The 16268-nt window shown below is 46.3% G+C and overlaps 1 protein-coding gene across 4 annotated transcripts in view; it reads right to left on the bottom strand.

Annotated features, from left to right (window-relative positions):
* The window catches only part of RNF130 (ring finger protein 130), an 839118-nt gene that overhangs the window by 502 nt on the left and 822348 nt on the right, over window positions 1-16268 (bottom strand). For 2 of the 4 annotated variants that reach the window (XR_015297545.1, XR_015297544.1), the window contains exon 9: window positions 78-7569. Coding sequence is in view for 2 of the 4 variants with exons in the window: in XM_086931329.1 (XP_086787455.1) it covers window positions 7460-7569 (110 nt within the window). In the remaining 2 variants the exon portion in view is untranslated. Of the gene's footprint in view, window positions 1-77; window positions 7570-16268 lie in introns of those variants that run through there. The other 2 variants (XM_086931329.1, XM_086931327.1) reach the window with 1 other exon arrangement.

The raw sequence follows: 16268 nt of genomic DNA, 5'->3' as shown, positions 1-16268 counted from the left end.
ACTCCAGCAGAAAACGCTACTTAATTAAATGAAAGCTGTGCCTGTCTGGCTCACTGCCCCTTGACCCCCTGTTCTACTGCCCCTGCAAAAACACTTAGCTGTAGGCCAGCTAGACTTGTGTAATCAGTTTCTCCCCTCGGTAAGATGGAGGTATAACAATGTTCTTTGCCTCACTGCTTCAGATGAACAGGGAAAACATGTGCGTTCTAATCTTTGGGCCATAGTAGGGTGCTGTGATGTACAAGTTTGGAAAACCGGACCAATGCTATGGCAAGTATCAACCTGTCCATCTCAGGCATGGGTTTAACCCAGACATGTCTCACTCATCTGGGGCTCTCCTTAAGTTTCTTTACAAGTAGTAAACTAAAGAATGCAAACAGCGCTTTGTGATTGGTATACTACCACACCGTGAGGCCCTGCCACACTCTCGCCTCAGACCAGATCTCAGCTGAGAATGTCTGTTTTCTTCCCCAACGATCTCTTTAACCACAGGATTTCCTCAGATTGACTTCCCTTGCTGATATCTCCTTTACAGCACTGCAGAGTATTTTCACAGTCTGTGCATTGCCATTTGGTGGGACTCATTACACACATTAAAGAGCAGCAGATGTAACAGACTAATTATCCATCCAGAATATTCCCTCAATTGTTCCAGTGCCCGGAAGCCAACAATGTACTTCCTCTCTCGCTCCACTCCCGCTCCACTAACTCTTGGGGACACACGTAGGTATTGGTACACGCTGAGGTAGTTACCTTAGGACTGAGCGAGAAACTCACTGAGACGAGGCAAAGTCACATATAAAAAATAGAAATGTGGTTATGCTGCAGCTTCTGGACACATCAAGTAACAGTAATCAGGCCTGTTTCAACACTTCAAATGACAAGGTGAATGTCCAGCCAGTGCCAGCAGCTTTTCTCAATGTTTTCACCAACCTGTGCAAAAATGACCCGGGCATATCCCTAGATATCTGTGTCATGTGACAATGAGGCACACACATGCAAACACAGTCTTTAGAAACGTATGGAGAACACTCTTTTGGCGTGCCCTGTAAACTGATATAAAGTCACTGCAGTAGATTGTGCTAAAAGCAAAAATGTGAACCTTATCCAAAGAACATTTCGCAGCCTTCCATTCCAAGAATATGTGAAACAAGCTCTGTTTATATCCTCGACTGATGGCTGCCTTCCTCCTACACACCATACTCAGCAAACAAAGGTTGCCCAGCTATCTAAGTCTCCTGGATGCCTAAATGGTGCTCTTTCAGGGATGTTATGCACTTACTGGAGTCAGAGTGCCCAGTTCCAACGCAACCCCTGCTTTCAGGAAACTGCTTTCTGGCTTCGAAAATTCACCAGATGGCCAACGAGAATTTATAAGTGGGAAGCCACAGATATTTTCACACTATGCGTCATAAAGACGGCTCTGGCACCACAATGATGGCAGTCAAGGAAACGGTGAAAACAACAGCGCTGAAATGTTTCCACTAAAAAAGAAATTAAGAACTGGATACAGAACTTCTCCATTCGGTCACTGTGGCATTTCTCCTCTTGTGGCTACATAGATTATTTTGGAATTTTAAGCATCATTTTAGATTGTTAGAATTCTTTTTTAATAAAATGCGCGGAGACAGTGAAGACCTGGTTGTAGACTGGCTGGAGTTGTCATATGAAATAAACGTATTTCCTGGTCAATATCACCTGGCTGCTGAAAGGATCCACAGTCACTCGTCATAGCCATGTCACAGTATGCTGAGCAGGACTTGTGCTTTGCAAATCTAAGAGGATCATATATAATGGGTAAAGATGTGATGGCAGGACAGAGGGGTAGTGCTATGCTGCGCCTTTGGCGAAGCATAAACAGCTGACACTAACTATTGCGGACCCAGAAGGAAAGTGAGCTTTGGGTGGAGCATATGGATTCCAAGAAAATGTAGTTCTACAGAAAACCCCCTAGTACGGCTGTATAAACAAGCAATAGCTGTAAAAAACTCAATGTTAGAAGAGTGAACACTGCACTCCTCTTCTAAAAGGCACTACGGCCGGAGGTCTTATGGCCTGTTCATCCGAAAAGGAAATCCCAAAATGTTCCAGTTGTTCAGTAGTGGGTCTTAGTCCTGGGAAAAAGAATGTATCCAGAGATGCGGAAGTGTGGTGTGGTACAACCTCGTTGTCTGAAGAACCAGATGGGCAAATGTTAGGTTATCTTCCCTCGGAGAAAAAAAACTCTTGGTTGCTTATTTCAAATAAACACAAAATAAACAACAAAGGATTGTTTCTTTTCCGAGGGACGATTACCCAACATTTGTCCATCTGCAGACAATAAGGTTGTAGAATACATTTAAGTGCATTGTATTTAGTCATTTGGGGTAACAATATCCCAGTCCTCAACCTATCTCTCCCTTTCCCAGACACGAAAACAAAGTTTAGTTACACTCGGGTTTTGTAAGAGGTGAAGTGTGCTGTGGGCCATGTGGCCACCCTTGCACCAAGGAGGTAGTAGTGATTACCAAAAATCCCTGTTTTCTCAAGCAAACAACATTTTTATAATGCGCAAAATGACTGGACGCATTGACATGCATCCTGAGCTGGCTTTTCTTAATTAAGGGAGGCGTCGACTTAGGTGAACTCAATCAACTTGGTGTAGAATGCACTGGATCAAACATTTGTCCAACAAACTTGCCAATAATAGTTCCTTTATTCAGAATGATTTGATTTCATTTATTTGATATTAATACAGTGACAATCTAAATGTTACTAGGGATGTTGGCTAAAGCATAACAAGGCTATGAAACTGGCCACAATACACAAGAGGAGATGGCAACTTACTATTGCTTTTCTTCAAGATGTTGTCCTATCTTCAGCTCTATATGTGTTAGGCGTAGATGGATACATCTTTGGGAGGTGGCACTATATCCCATCTTACCAATGACATTTCAGAGGGCAAGATGTGCTGGCTGATCCAAAGTTCTTGCTAGAGCTTGTTTTTTGCAACTTTACTGCAAAACCTACCCAAATTCTCCCTTGTTTTTTTTTCCAGCGATCATGCTTGAAATTAATGTTTCTTTTACTTTGCCTCCTTTTGGGATGGTAGCATTCTATAAAAGGCAGAATCATCCTTCATACTATGCTCCCTGTAATGGGTATTCAACAGCAGGTGTTAGCATTACTTCAACTCAAAGGTAGGAATTATCGATCTGAGAAGAGTGACAAATAAACACTTTAGCCACATGAAACGATCAAGCATGCAGCCAAGTCCAGTAGGCATCAGTTTCCTCCAGGATTAACCCTGCTGGTGAAGATCTCACACCATACTAATGGCTTTTAGAGTCAGTTCCAATATTATAGGGTAAAAGTTAATCAATTCATGCATTTGCCAATCAGAGGGGAACACTCATGTTGTTGGTGAAACCTAATGTCTTTCAGTAAGAATAAGGCCACAGATGGGCTTTTATTTAAAAACTATTAAAACCCATAATAACCACATTGATAAAATGGGTCTTGAGAGCAGCTGTACTCCGTTCTACGCCAAGTGTTCACTGAGGAGCACAAACCCACGTTTGGGCCAATGGAATCATTGATGTCAAGGCCCTCAACTACATTGGCTGACTATTCAAACATGGTCCCAGTGCCAACATGGCTTGATAGCGAACCATGCTTGCCTCTAAACAATGCTCAATGTCACATCTTCAAAGCAGATGCAAAATCTGGATTTTAAAATGGTTTTCAAGGGACTTGACAACTGTCCTCCTTCCCCATATTTGTTTTGCTCACATCGCTTAACTTTACAAGTAATTGTTCATCAACTTCAATTACAAGTCAAGAGGTTCATACAGATGAATGATGGATGCAAGCACTTCCCTAAGATACTGTGTCGATAGAACTAGCACTTCCCTAAGATACTGTGTCGATAGAACTAGCCTAGTTACACGCCAAGTGTTTGTAGTATGTGGATCACCTATGTTAGGCAGATATTGCTACATTTTAGCTAACAAGTCATTGTGTGTGAATCCCAAAGCCTACTCTGCAAGAGAAAGTCACTACTGCAGCACCCACGTCAAATTCCCCAATTGCAAAGATCATGATGCCCCTCCCTCAATAATGGTAATAAATAGCAACTTATATTCTGCGCTTCTGATTATATTGTATATGCCATAGTATTTTTTCATGAGTACTTGTTTTAACAAAATATATTTATTCAAAACCAGAATGCAAGGAATTAAATGTGAGCAGTGAGCTAAAACCACGCTGCCTATTCAAAGAGTAGTTTTCCTGAGTAAATAAAGTGTTATATGTTGTCTGTAACGCAGTAAAGGGTGTTTTTCTCATGTCAGTTTTGCTGTACTGTGGTAATAAACTCAAATTTGAATTTTGTACTTTAATAATACATACATTTATTAGCGCAATTGTTCTAAAGAATACGTTTTATTCAGCCACATTTATGTTCACTGTCATGGCATAGATATAATATACCTGCATATATACTTACAGGGACTTTCAGTCGGCCATCTTCATCCATTGGTCTGTATCAATCATAATTTGGTTCCACCCACTGCAGCATACATGGTGCAATGGGTCAATCAACTTCAGACAAAGGCTCTCTTAACTGCCAGTGACGGCATTTTGAAAAAATATGCACATCCACCTAGAATGTAGCCCACTTCAGTGCCAAGGCTCTTGAATCAATCTATGCGTTAATTTCTTCTTTGATGTCATGTTTGTATTTGTTTTTGAAGGAATCGTATTAACTTCTTTCTTTGCAAATATATGCATGACACTTTTAGACAGAAGCCTTTTTACTTTATATTACTTTTTATGCCAATTGCATGTGTTAAAAACATTAAATAAAACAAACTTCCAGACATGGCAAGTTCGAATCTGTTGGCTTTACCAATGCGTGTACTTAGAAAGGGATAAGTGCTCACGCCTTCCACAGGCTTTGGGAAGAGGAAACAGTGGTAGCTGTGAGCAGACAGAAGAGTGGGACATCGCTGCATACCACAGGCTCAGTGAGTCCACGTAAAATGGCTTGACTGCAGATTCTATATGTGAACATGTTTTTAGAAAGTTCCTGCTAGGGCCCCTCTGGGTAGTCCCTGTTGTTCACATGTAGAATTGTGCATACTCATCACTTACAGGCAATGCCGTTAGTGACATGTGATGCACTACTTACGCAATGAGAGGCATGGAGGAAGAACCTCTTTTGGAAAGACTGGATAATTCACTAGTTGTGCATGGACAGTTGTCTGGAGACATGACCCGAAAAGAGAATGTAATATTTCTGTATAATGCACGCTGTAACAGTCCATAAAATGGGGAAAATATACCCCTCCTGTTGAGAGTTGGGGATGTGCCACTCTTGTAAAGTGGAGGTGTACCACTCCTTCATAAAGGGGGCCTGTGTATACACTGTTACTGCTTTATGGATGGAGTTTGGCATTATCTTCATAGTTTCAGCCCACATCTGCAGAGAGGCCAAACACACCATCCTTTCAGAGAGGAGGGATATACTAAAGCCATAGTGCAAGGGCATGTACCAATCCTACAGAGGCTGGTATCCATGTTTGTAAAGGATTGATTATCAAATCCTGCAGAGAGAACACTGAGCCCCACTTGTCGAGGAAGGGCCCAGCCATGCAGAGATAGGACTGCAACACGAGTGTGAAGCCCTGGCAAATCCATTGTAACCTTAGGCCGGCATAAAGGACTGGCAGGCATATTGATGCGAAGGGTGGTTTGTCTATTAAGTATCAACCGCGATCCAAGATCATTAAGCCTACCCCAAGCCATTACATGCCACAAACAAATATACAGATGACAAATGAAGACAACAACAACCGTGAGAGGATTCACTTATCCCATCATATCCACCACAAAGTGAGGATTCATTCATCCCACCCAATGTCTCCATCAAGTTTGTACATGGTGCGCTGAAGCTCTCAGTCACCATAACTAGGTACACCCTAAACCCACCTCTGCAACATCTCAATGATACTTACACACAACAACTGAAGACCAGCATGAGAAGGAAACCTCTAAACAATTACTGGATTGCTCAATCAGAAATACATAAGCCATCTGAACTTCAGCATGACCAGTGGATCCCAGTAAAGAAAACCTTGTCTCAATTAAATAGACGGGAGGCTTAGCGGCAATGCTCTCATAACATCTTGACCTTCCTGCACAGGATGTAACAGCTTGGCTAGCAAACACAGGAAAGATGTTCTCAGAACTCATATGCAGAGAGCCAAATGCACTAAGAGTAACCTTTATTTACTTCTGGTACATCGGATGAAACTAGATTATGGCTCCAAAACCCCATTCCATCTGTGCCTTGATGGTGAAGGCTATGCCTTTCACTACAGTGCTATATAGTTTGGCTTTTCTTTCCAACAGTGCTTTGCTCTCACAATAACACTCCTGTTGAACAGTAGAGTGTCAAAGAACTAGGGTGCTATATAAATTCGCGTTCCTTTCATAGCAAAATCAAAAAATGTGCAACAAACATAACAATTAGAGATTTGTGTTGGTTTCCGGTTGCTGTATGTCATTATTTTACTGCCTCAAGCGACACTTAAAGTCAGACAACATAAAGAAATTCAAATGCAAATATAATGCGTCACAGCAGGTAAAGGTGGTGCAAGCAGAAGCCAGGATGTTGGGAAAGCATCAGGAGAGGACACATTCCTAATGCTGGGTGATAAGGCATGTCCTGGGCAGCAACCTGCTTCCAACAGTGGGCATTGCTCCCAACAGAACTCTCTGCTTGTAACAAAGCCCACTGCTCACAACAAGGGGAGTTATTTTCCCAATGGCAACTTCCTCTGCTCTAGAGGTATTGTCAGGCACAATTGTAAAGCAAGTTTAATCAGATTCTCTGCATTTGGAGAAATATTCCTTTACCGACGTACATAATTAATAGTGCAGAGCTACACAGCGTGCCAGAGAGAGCAGACCGAAAACAGAAGAGGAAATTCTGAGTATGTGCAAAGCCGTCTTCTCACCACACACAACTATGTATCTGTTATACTTCAAAGTATGGCTCAATGTAAGGAAATGAGGCTCACTTTTTAAAGAGTTCAAATACACCTCATGTAGAGACACGTTTGGAATCACAAATCAGCATCCGGCATGAATGCAGGACAAATGGTCGGTACACACATGGGTGAGGTTACACCGTCAACCATATATAGTTTTTTTTGTTTTTTACAGAGATCTCAATTTGGACACACACCATTCTTTCACATTTGTTTCTTGTTTCAGAGGGCGACCTTCTTCAGTCTCTTGTGCATATTCTACATGAGCCAACATTGGGGGTTGACTGTGCTTGGGCATTTCCAACGTTTGCTAAGGTCTGACTCGTACACTGGGTGCGCGACAGGAGATTATACGATGGGAATAGTGGGCACTGGAGGTGGAGAGAAAGGGGGACTGGGCAGAAAGACTGATGCAGTCATTTACATCATGTCTTGTTTTCGTCAAACATATCCAAGGAAGGCTCAATTGTTGATAGTTCAGTTTCGTAGCCCAGGCTCCGAGGAGACAGCGAGTTGCGGTTAAAGAAGAGGGCACCTGAAAAGAGACACATAAGGAACATATGTGGTTATCAGCAAATGAGAAGGGCTTAACTGAGCAACAAGTTATAATAAGTCTTTATAAAATAGCCTCACTCTATTAACAACATAAATCATTTCAACTTCGTCGAAAGTACATTTGTTTAGGGTGATGTTACAAACCTGCAACAGAGGTTATGCAGCTTTTTATCTGTTAAAGTCTGGTGTGCATTTGTGTACGGTCATCTAGAGGTTATAGGCGGGATAGTCATATAAAGCTTTACAAACAACTTATTAGAACTAGAATAAAAAGGGTCTCTGAATGAGACTCCGATGTTGGGATGAGCCCCAGAACCCTTTTTGGTTGGGTGAGTCTGTAAGGTTATTTTTCTAGTCAAGAGGCTTCAGTGGTAATTTGCTGCTACTATCATCTTTCCCTACCGGATAGATTTGGTGATTTGTAGGTGAATCAGACACCTTGATGAAGTGCAAGTGCTACAGGTAAATAACTCCTGGATTCATATGCTTTGTACTGGATGGCAAGCAGCACTCTTCGAAAGAGGACGTGACTAAGTAGAGAGAAGTAATAGTGTTTTAACTCTGCTATGTGCACATCTTGTTATCCACCAGAATCAATCATGGGCAGCCTCTTGAATTGAGCTACAGAGTGCTGCAGAGCTCTGTCTGCTGTTGGCTAAAGTAACCAGACACAATAGTGCCACAACTGCAGTCTTTACTCTTGTTGGGTGGGGCGAATACATCATACAATTCATAACAACGAATATTTCAATATAATCTTAGCAAGTGTCACTGGACCAAAAGCCACAAACGGCCAGAGATCAGTGACTTTTGTATGCAGGGTGTTTTGCTCCTAATCAAGTATGAGGAAATGAACCTGATCGAGATGGACTAACAGATGTGGAAACCTGGAAAAACCCTAAGTGTAAAACAGATGTGGCCACAGCACCAGAACACCCAGTGATGCACAGTTAAATGTTCATCCATACAGGGCTTGCCATGTATTAACGCTACAAAGAAAAGTTATGCGATAGTCAAGGCGACCATTACTGGGTAAAACCTAACATCATTTTCATGGTCCAGTTGATTCTCAAGAACAAGCAGGGCCACTGGCAGCATGAATGAACAACGAGCACGCTCCAGGTTTACTACAATGGGCTGCCAAGGCTGATCAAAACACTCAAACCAGAACTGAAGCCTTCAAGCAGACGACTGAATACATCGGGCGTAATGACAAACACAACAAAAGGGAGATACCCTTTTCTTGACACAATACACAAAAAATCTCCACCTCAAAGCACAATACTTTATTTATGAAGGCTTCAAGCGCTGTCTGAGACGACTCTTAGTTAAGTGGCAAATTCAAAGTGCATTCCTTAAAAGATATGCTGCTATTTTCGACTTATACGATTTGGAAGATCAGTGTAGCCTTTTAATCCTAGAAAGCAAGTTTGTATTTTCCAGCAACCTACTCAAGTATCAGTCCAAGGTTTGCAATAGCGGGTTGGGAGGAATACGGGCTGTCACCATGTGAGAGGCCCTTATTTCCAAGGCCAATCTGTGAATCAGTAGCAAACCATGATAAACACACACATACCAACACACGCACCCCAGACCTTTCAGTCTTCAGATCGTGTCCCAGATCTGTGGGGGTTGTGGCTATCACATTCCAGCGATGGTACGGCACACACGGTAAGGTACTGTGGCTCTGGAGGATATTAAACTGGTTTAAGTCGAATTACTGTTGGACGCATAGAGCTCTGAGAAAAATCTTTCGGACAATTTTAGTTGGTCACTTTCCTTACACCAGCACAGGTTGGAAAAAATGTTGGTTTCCAGCTGGTGCCCAGATGGAATGTGATATTTTTCTATCAGTGGCGTAACAAAACTTGAGCCTCCCCCCCTGCAAACTACATGGAGGGGGCCCCCCCCTACCATCCACCGTGCAAGTCTCGAGCTCTCAGGCCACTGTCACCAATTCAGCCGTTATAAGTAACACTGGATGGTGGAGTCAAAGGTTGGGCTTAGTCTGCCAGCAGGCTATCATAGGTGGTGGTTCATTCATTACAGTGTCCCTGCCATCAGTACGCCGGGGAAGTTTGCCCAATTTTAGGTGGGTTTCCTGATGCAAACTCCTGTCATGATCTACAACATCGGGCCCACTCATCGTTCAGTTTTGACAAAAGTGCAACCACTGCTCCTTCTCGTTTCTGTTTTAAAACATTAGTCAATCTGACAATGCAGTATTTCAAAAGCAGATCTAACTACAAAGAGTACATTTTGATAATACATTTTTACTAGTAGACAATAGCAATCTTAATAGGCATTGCATACCTTCATACACACTGTGACTCCAATTCCATCACAGTCTCTCTCTCTCTCTCTCTCTCTCTCTCTCTCAGTGAGTCAGTCTCTCTCTCTCTCTCTCTCTGTCATTCAGTCTGTCTCTCTCTGTCAGTTAGTCTCTCTCGGTCGCTCGGTCTGTCAGTCAGTCTGTCAGTCTCTCTCTCTCTGTCAGTCTCTCTCTGTCTCTCTCTCTCTCTAAGTCAGTCTCCCTCTCTCTGTCAGTCTCTCTACCTCTCTTTCTGTCAGTCACTCTCTCTCAGTCAGTTTCTCGGTCAGTCAGTATTCAGTCTCTGAGTCAATCAGTCTCTACTCTCTCTCAACTCTGTCCACTCTATCTCCACTGTCTCTCTCCCCACTGTCTCTCCACTGTCTCTCTCTCCAATCTCTCACTCTCTCTCTCTCTCCACTCTCTCCCCACTCTCGCTTTCTCTCCACTCTCGCTCTCCTCTCTCCACTGTCTCTCTCCACTCTCTCTCGCTCACTCTCTCCACTCTCTCTCTCTCCACTGTCTATCTCTACTGTCTATCTCCACTCTTTCTCTCTACTCTCTCTCCACTGTCTCTCTACTCTCTCCACTCTCTCTCTCCACTCTCTCTCCACTTTCCCCCTCCACTCTCTCTCTACTCTCTCCACTCTCTCTACTCTCTCTACTCTCTCTCCAGTCTCTCTCACTCACTCTCCAGTCTCTCTCCACTGTCTCTCTCCACTCTCTCCCTCTACTCTCTCTCCCCACTGTCTCTCTCCACTCGCTCTCCACTCTCTTTCTCTCCACCCTCTCTCCACTTTCTCTCTCTCACTCCACTCTCTCTTCACTCTCTCCCACTCTCTCTCACAAAGTAGTGTGCGTTGCCATGGGTGTCCGCAGAAATGTTTCCAGGGGGGGCACATTTTTAACTTCATCACCACCCCCTTGCACCCTTCTCGCTCTCCCCTAGCACCCTTATCCCCCTCCCCCTTGCACCCTTTTCCCCCTCCGCCTTGCACCCTTTTCTACCTTGCACCATTCTCCCCTCTGCCTTGCACCCTTCTCCCCTCTGCCTTGCACCCTTCTCCCCCTCCGCCTTGCACCCTTCTCTACCTTGTACCCTTCTCCCCTCTGCCTTGCACCCTTCTCCCCTCTGCCTTGCACCCTTCTCCCCTCCGCCTTGCACCCTTCTCCCCTCCCCCTTGCACCCTTCTCCCCTCTGCCTTGCACCCTTCTCCCCTCCGCCTTGCACCCTTCTCCTCTCTGCCTTGCACCCTTCTCCCCCTCCACCTTGCAGCCTTTTCTACCTTGCACCATTCTCCTCTCTGCCTTGCACCCTTCTCCCCTCTGCCTTGCACCCTTCTCTCCTCTGCCTTGCACCCTTCTCCCCCTCCGCCTTGCACCCTTCTCTACCTTGCACCCTTCTCCCCTCTGCCTTGCACCCTTCTCCCCTCCACCTTGCACCCTTCTCCCCTCCCTCTTGCACCCTTCTCCCCTCTGCCTTGCACCCTTCTCCTATCCACCTTGCACCCATCTCCCCTCTGCCTTGCACCCATCTCCTCTCTACCTTGCACCCTTCTCCTCTCTACCTTGCACCCTTCTCCCCTCTGCCTTACACCCCTCTCGGCCACCACTTGCACCCTTCTCCTCTCCACCTTGCGCCCATCTCCCCTCTGCCTTGCACCCATCTCCTCTCTACCTTGCACCCATCTCCTCTCTACCTTGCACCCTTCTCCCCTCTGCCTTACACCCCTCTCGGCCACCCCTTGCCCCCCCCCCCTGCGGACTCCCACATGGTGCGTTCTAACAAGAGTGCTTACCGGAGGGCACCATTTTGCTGCCTCACCCCTTCTCATATGAGCTTTGCCCTGGAGAATGCTGACTCTGAGGGCCCCCACTCCCACCCTTGTCAGGGTCCTGAGCAGTGCTCTTTGCTGCCTCCTGCTCTCTGGGGCCCCCACCCCATCCTCTTTCCGGGCCTCACTCACTCTGACTGAAGAGAAACATTGCAACTTGTTACATTGTTTCTCTTCAGTCAGCCCGGAGCTCAGAGCAGGCTGCAGCCTGCACCTGCTTTAGAGGGAGAGAATCTTACTTTAGCGCAAGCATCTCTCACAGCTCTCAGAAGAGCTGAGTGGGGCCCCCTTCATTTACTGAAGAGAGTGGGGCCCCCCGCACCCCGGGGCGTTTGGTATATTATACAAACCCTGCCCTCGATTACTCAAAGGGCATGTGCGTCAGACAGTGATGGGCTATCACCACAGTGGCCTGGACTATGGCAACATCCTTTATTTGGGATTGCCACATTATCTTTTGCACCAGCTCTGGTTCATCCAGCAGCTCTCCTGGTATTGGGCATTAAAAGGCAGCATCTCGCTTAACTTGGAATGAGGAGCTACGCTTGCAACCAAGATGGCCGCTTAGGCTCCCGGCTCCGCCGACCTCCGTCCCCCGCTGAATAATCCTGCTACATATCCTGAAATTCCGCCCTGCCTCCGGGTGTGTGAACCGTTACGCTGTACTCTGGTGCGATCCCGGGGTTTTTCTTAGCTTTGTGGACAAAGTTGCGTAGAGTTTTAGTTTGGGGCCTACACCAGCTTGTGAGCCGGGGACTCGAGTACTGGCCCAGCCGGGTTTCAGTTGAATAACATCGGCTGTGGGTGAACATTAGGGTCCGGTCCCTGGACGTGGAAACCTTTTTAAGCCTGATTTTGATGGCGGTTGCTGCTCTAGCTTACCATCGATGGAGGGTTGACGAGGCACGATAGTGCGCTGTGGGTGAGGGTCCCTGGCCCAGAGACCCGGTTTGCCTCTGCCGGTGCTTTCCGGGTTGGGATCTACGCTTGTGGCACCGGAGCCTGGAACGCGACCTTGGTAAGTCCTCAGTCTCCCTCTGCGACAGTCCGTCCCAAAATGTGTCGATTCCTGGGATGCCATAGGCATCTCGTCCCTGGGAGATGTGATGTCTGGTACGACGCTCAAATCCTTTCAGGATCTGCGCGGGAGTATGGTATGCCCAACTCCCAGTTTTTTCGGTACCTGCAGTTCCGCCATGCCATTTCACTGAGTATCGCGGATCTGGATTCCTTGCCAGAGTTCAGCCCACTGGAGGCCAAAGTCTTCATGGGAGACATAGGAGACAAGAAGATATCCCGTATCTACCGAACGTTAGTTATACACTGCTCGCCATCTCTTCAGAAACTTCGGGAGTCCTGGGAGCGGGATGTGGGGGCGCTAGGGAGGAGGATTGGAGAGAGGCGCTGGAGGCCCCGAGGGGTGCAGCCATAGCAATACGGCTGCGACTGATCCAATTTAAATACCTGCACAGGGTCTACTTCACAAGAGAAAGACTGTGGCGGGCTGGCCTCATAGCATCACCGGACTGTCTTAGGTGCGGGGTAGAGGTGGGGACGATGATTCATACGGTGTGGAGCTGTGGTATGCTGCTTAGATTCTGGATGGGAGTGTGGAATTGTCGGGATGAGGTGCTAGGATGGGAACTCCCTCGTACACCACAACTTGGGTTGCTGCACGTTTTGGAAGTGGTGGGGGGTAACATTTATAAGAGAAATCTCCTGCTGTTGGGTCTCACCCTGGCCAAAATGGACATAGCACAGGCATGGAAGGACCCCCGCCCTCCCTCAGTTTTGGTGTGGAAGAAGGGCCTTGTCTTCTGTATGGGGCTGGAACTGCCGATATTTGAGGCCCGTGGGTGCCCGCGAAAGCATTACAAGATATGGAAGAGGTGGGCGGAATATCGGGGCCTTTGGTTGGAACCCCCAGTGGAAAGGGAAATGGACCAGGAGTTGTGATAAGAGATGCTGAGTAGGAGGTACACACACGCTACTGATATGTAGTTATCATTGGAGAATTTGGAACCCGCTGTCGTGCACTCGGGCTGGGTGGGATCGGGGGGGGTGTTGGGATAGGGTTTGGGGGGAGGGTTGGGGAGGGAAAGGTGAGTTCATTTTGTTGTAACATTTGATTTTAAAAGACTGTGGATTGCAGATTTGAAATGAGCCATTTTATTGTGCAGTTGACCTCGGTGTGCGAGGGGCTGCTTTATCTGTGCAATCTCTCAATATGTCGATTCCCCCAGGGTAGGCCGGGCCTCGGCGGGACGCGAACATGGGTGTCTTGGAACAAGATTCGGAGGGATGGATTGAGTATGAACCGTCGATACGATCTGTATTGGCAGCCATTGGGGCACTACACTCCCATGTGGAGTCCATTGTCCGGAAATGACTGCGGCTGCACACGGACTCGGACAAGTGGGATCGGACCCAGTGCCGTCTCAATATCCTGATCAGCTTATAACACCCACGGCGGTCCCTGTATCGGTAGTGGGCCCTGTGCCACGAGAGGTGTCTGAGCTTCATGGCAATGTGATGGCTGACAATCGTGTACTCGACGTGCTCGACGGACTGCCAAACCCACCAATATCGTCTACTAAGTATGGTTTAATTGTCGATCCCCTTCCGGACACTCTTGATGGGAACTATCTATGGAACGATTCAGTGTGTTTTCCCTCTTCGACGCTTTCATTATCCTCACAGAGAAAACGATGTTGGGAGCGTATGTCGATGAGGGTCATCATTGATGCCGACTGGGTTGCCAGAGTCTTTGCAACTTTGCCTCGCCTCGTACGGAACTTTACTGAACTGTTTCCACATTTCGAATATCCTACGGAGGCGAAAACCTTCCTGGAGGGGGCTCGTATGCCTGATTGAAGGGTCAAGGATGAGAATAATTGTTGGGGTTTGGCACCATGGGTTTTCTGAAGTGGGATTCGTTACCATTGTGTTTACGGGAGGTAGCGTGGCAGCTGCTGTTTCCCCTGTTTAGTTTGAACTTTGCCTCTTAATGGTGTTGTGTGTTTCTTATGGGGATTCTTGGTTCTGGCGGGGAGGAGGGGGGACCGGGGGCCCGTATTGAGATGTCCTCCTCCAAGTTTTACTACATTTAGTACCTAGTTAGTTGGGGCGACAGGCACACAGCTAGTTGGGGATAGGGCGCAAGCCATATGCTGGGGTGCAGGGTGGGAGGAGGGGTGTTTGTTTAGTCCGTATTTGTAGTTTTTATGTTTGAAATCCTTCAAAATTCTGATATAGGTGGTCTCATTGAGTAGCGGAGTTGTGTTAAGGGATAGACGGGTTCTGGTGGGGATATCATTTGCGTTAGTCATTCAATTGCTACGTAATTTATTACTGTGTTCGGTATGTAGATGTAACACCGTAACCTTATTGTCGCTGCACCCTTCCCCCTCCCTCCTACTCTGGGCTGTTACTCAATGTTTATCCTGTTTTCCTAGGGAGGTGGGGTTGGCAGTAGGCGGCTGCTTGACTATCCTGATTGTAGCACGGCCACATGCCAGATGTAACTCGTGATCTACATTATTGATGATTCTCCGTCTATATCCCCTGATTGTATAGTATTGCTCTTGCATTCTGCGATGTAAACCACCTGTTATTGTGTTTTCCCTGTTTTTGTCTCTTCAATAAAAAGATTTAAAAAAAAAAGGCAGCATCTCACATTAGTTTCCTTTACGATAGCCCATTCACTTTGCAGACACACATACTCAAAGGTTGAAGTTATATGCACAGCGTCAGATGCTATCCTTTTAGGGAATGAAAAAGTAAGGGGGTATATGTATTAGCTATCTTAGTGGTCCGGGTGCCTGGGGCTCTACGGTCCCCTTTGAAAATGAATCAATGCCCACTACTGAAGGATAAAATCCTGGTAAAAAAGATTCAATATTTATTGTGCAACATCCGACTGCATGTAGCCTCCACCCCTTACTGTAACCAGCACTCGTCTCTTTATCGTGCTCCACTCATTACCCATGGAAACTGGTGGGATGGGGAGGGTGTGGGCAGTAGTCAAAGGCTGGTAGACACGGAGGCAAAGTGTATGCGGATGAGGCTGTTTTACATCTTCTCATGCCCTCTCGAGGGCCATCACCATCATTGCCACTTCCTTTGACTCTGAGGAGACTATGAGAACATTGATACACACTGGGTGAAGACAGATGACTATTTATGATCGAAGGAAATTTAAGGCTGCGGTTGCAGCAGCCAGCTATGGTCTATATTGGAATATGTCTGTTGCTATAATTTTTTTACAGTGCTTCTGTTGCGTTCTCGCTTTCCTTTTTCTTGCGTTCTCGCTTTACTTTCTGTCCCTTTTCTCTTCCCTCCCATCCCCCCCAGGTCCGGTTCTAGCAGTGAGCCTGGTGGGCCAGGCCCACCTAAACATGATCATGGCCCACCCAAACATGAGCCTTGGCCCTGGAAGTGACAACTTGAAGACCAACAGAAAACGGGCACTTTAATTTAAAACGCTCCTCTGAACGTTCTTTTTCTTCCTGTTCTGGGAGTTGCGTGATTGGG

The sequence above is a fragment of the Lissotriton vulgaris genome, chromosome 7, assembly GCF_964263255.1.
Source record: "Lissotriton vulgaris chromosome 7, aLisVul1.2, whole genome shotgun sequence".
NCBI classification, from domain to species: domain Eukaryota; kingdom Metazoa; phylum Chordata; class Amphibia; order Caudata; family Salamandridae; genus Lissotriton; species Lissotriton vulgaris.
The sequence above is the reverse complement of the archived record's forward strand: the minus strand, read 5'-3'. Positions and strand labels throughout refer to the sequence as shown.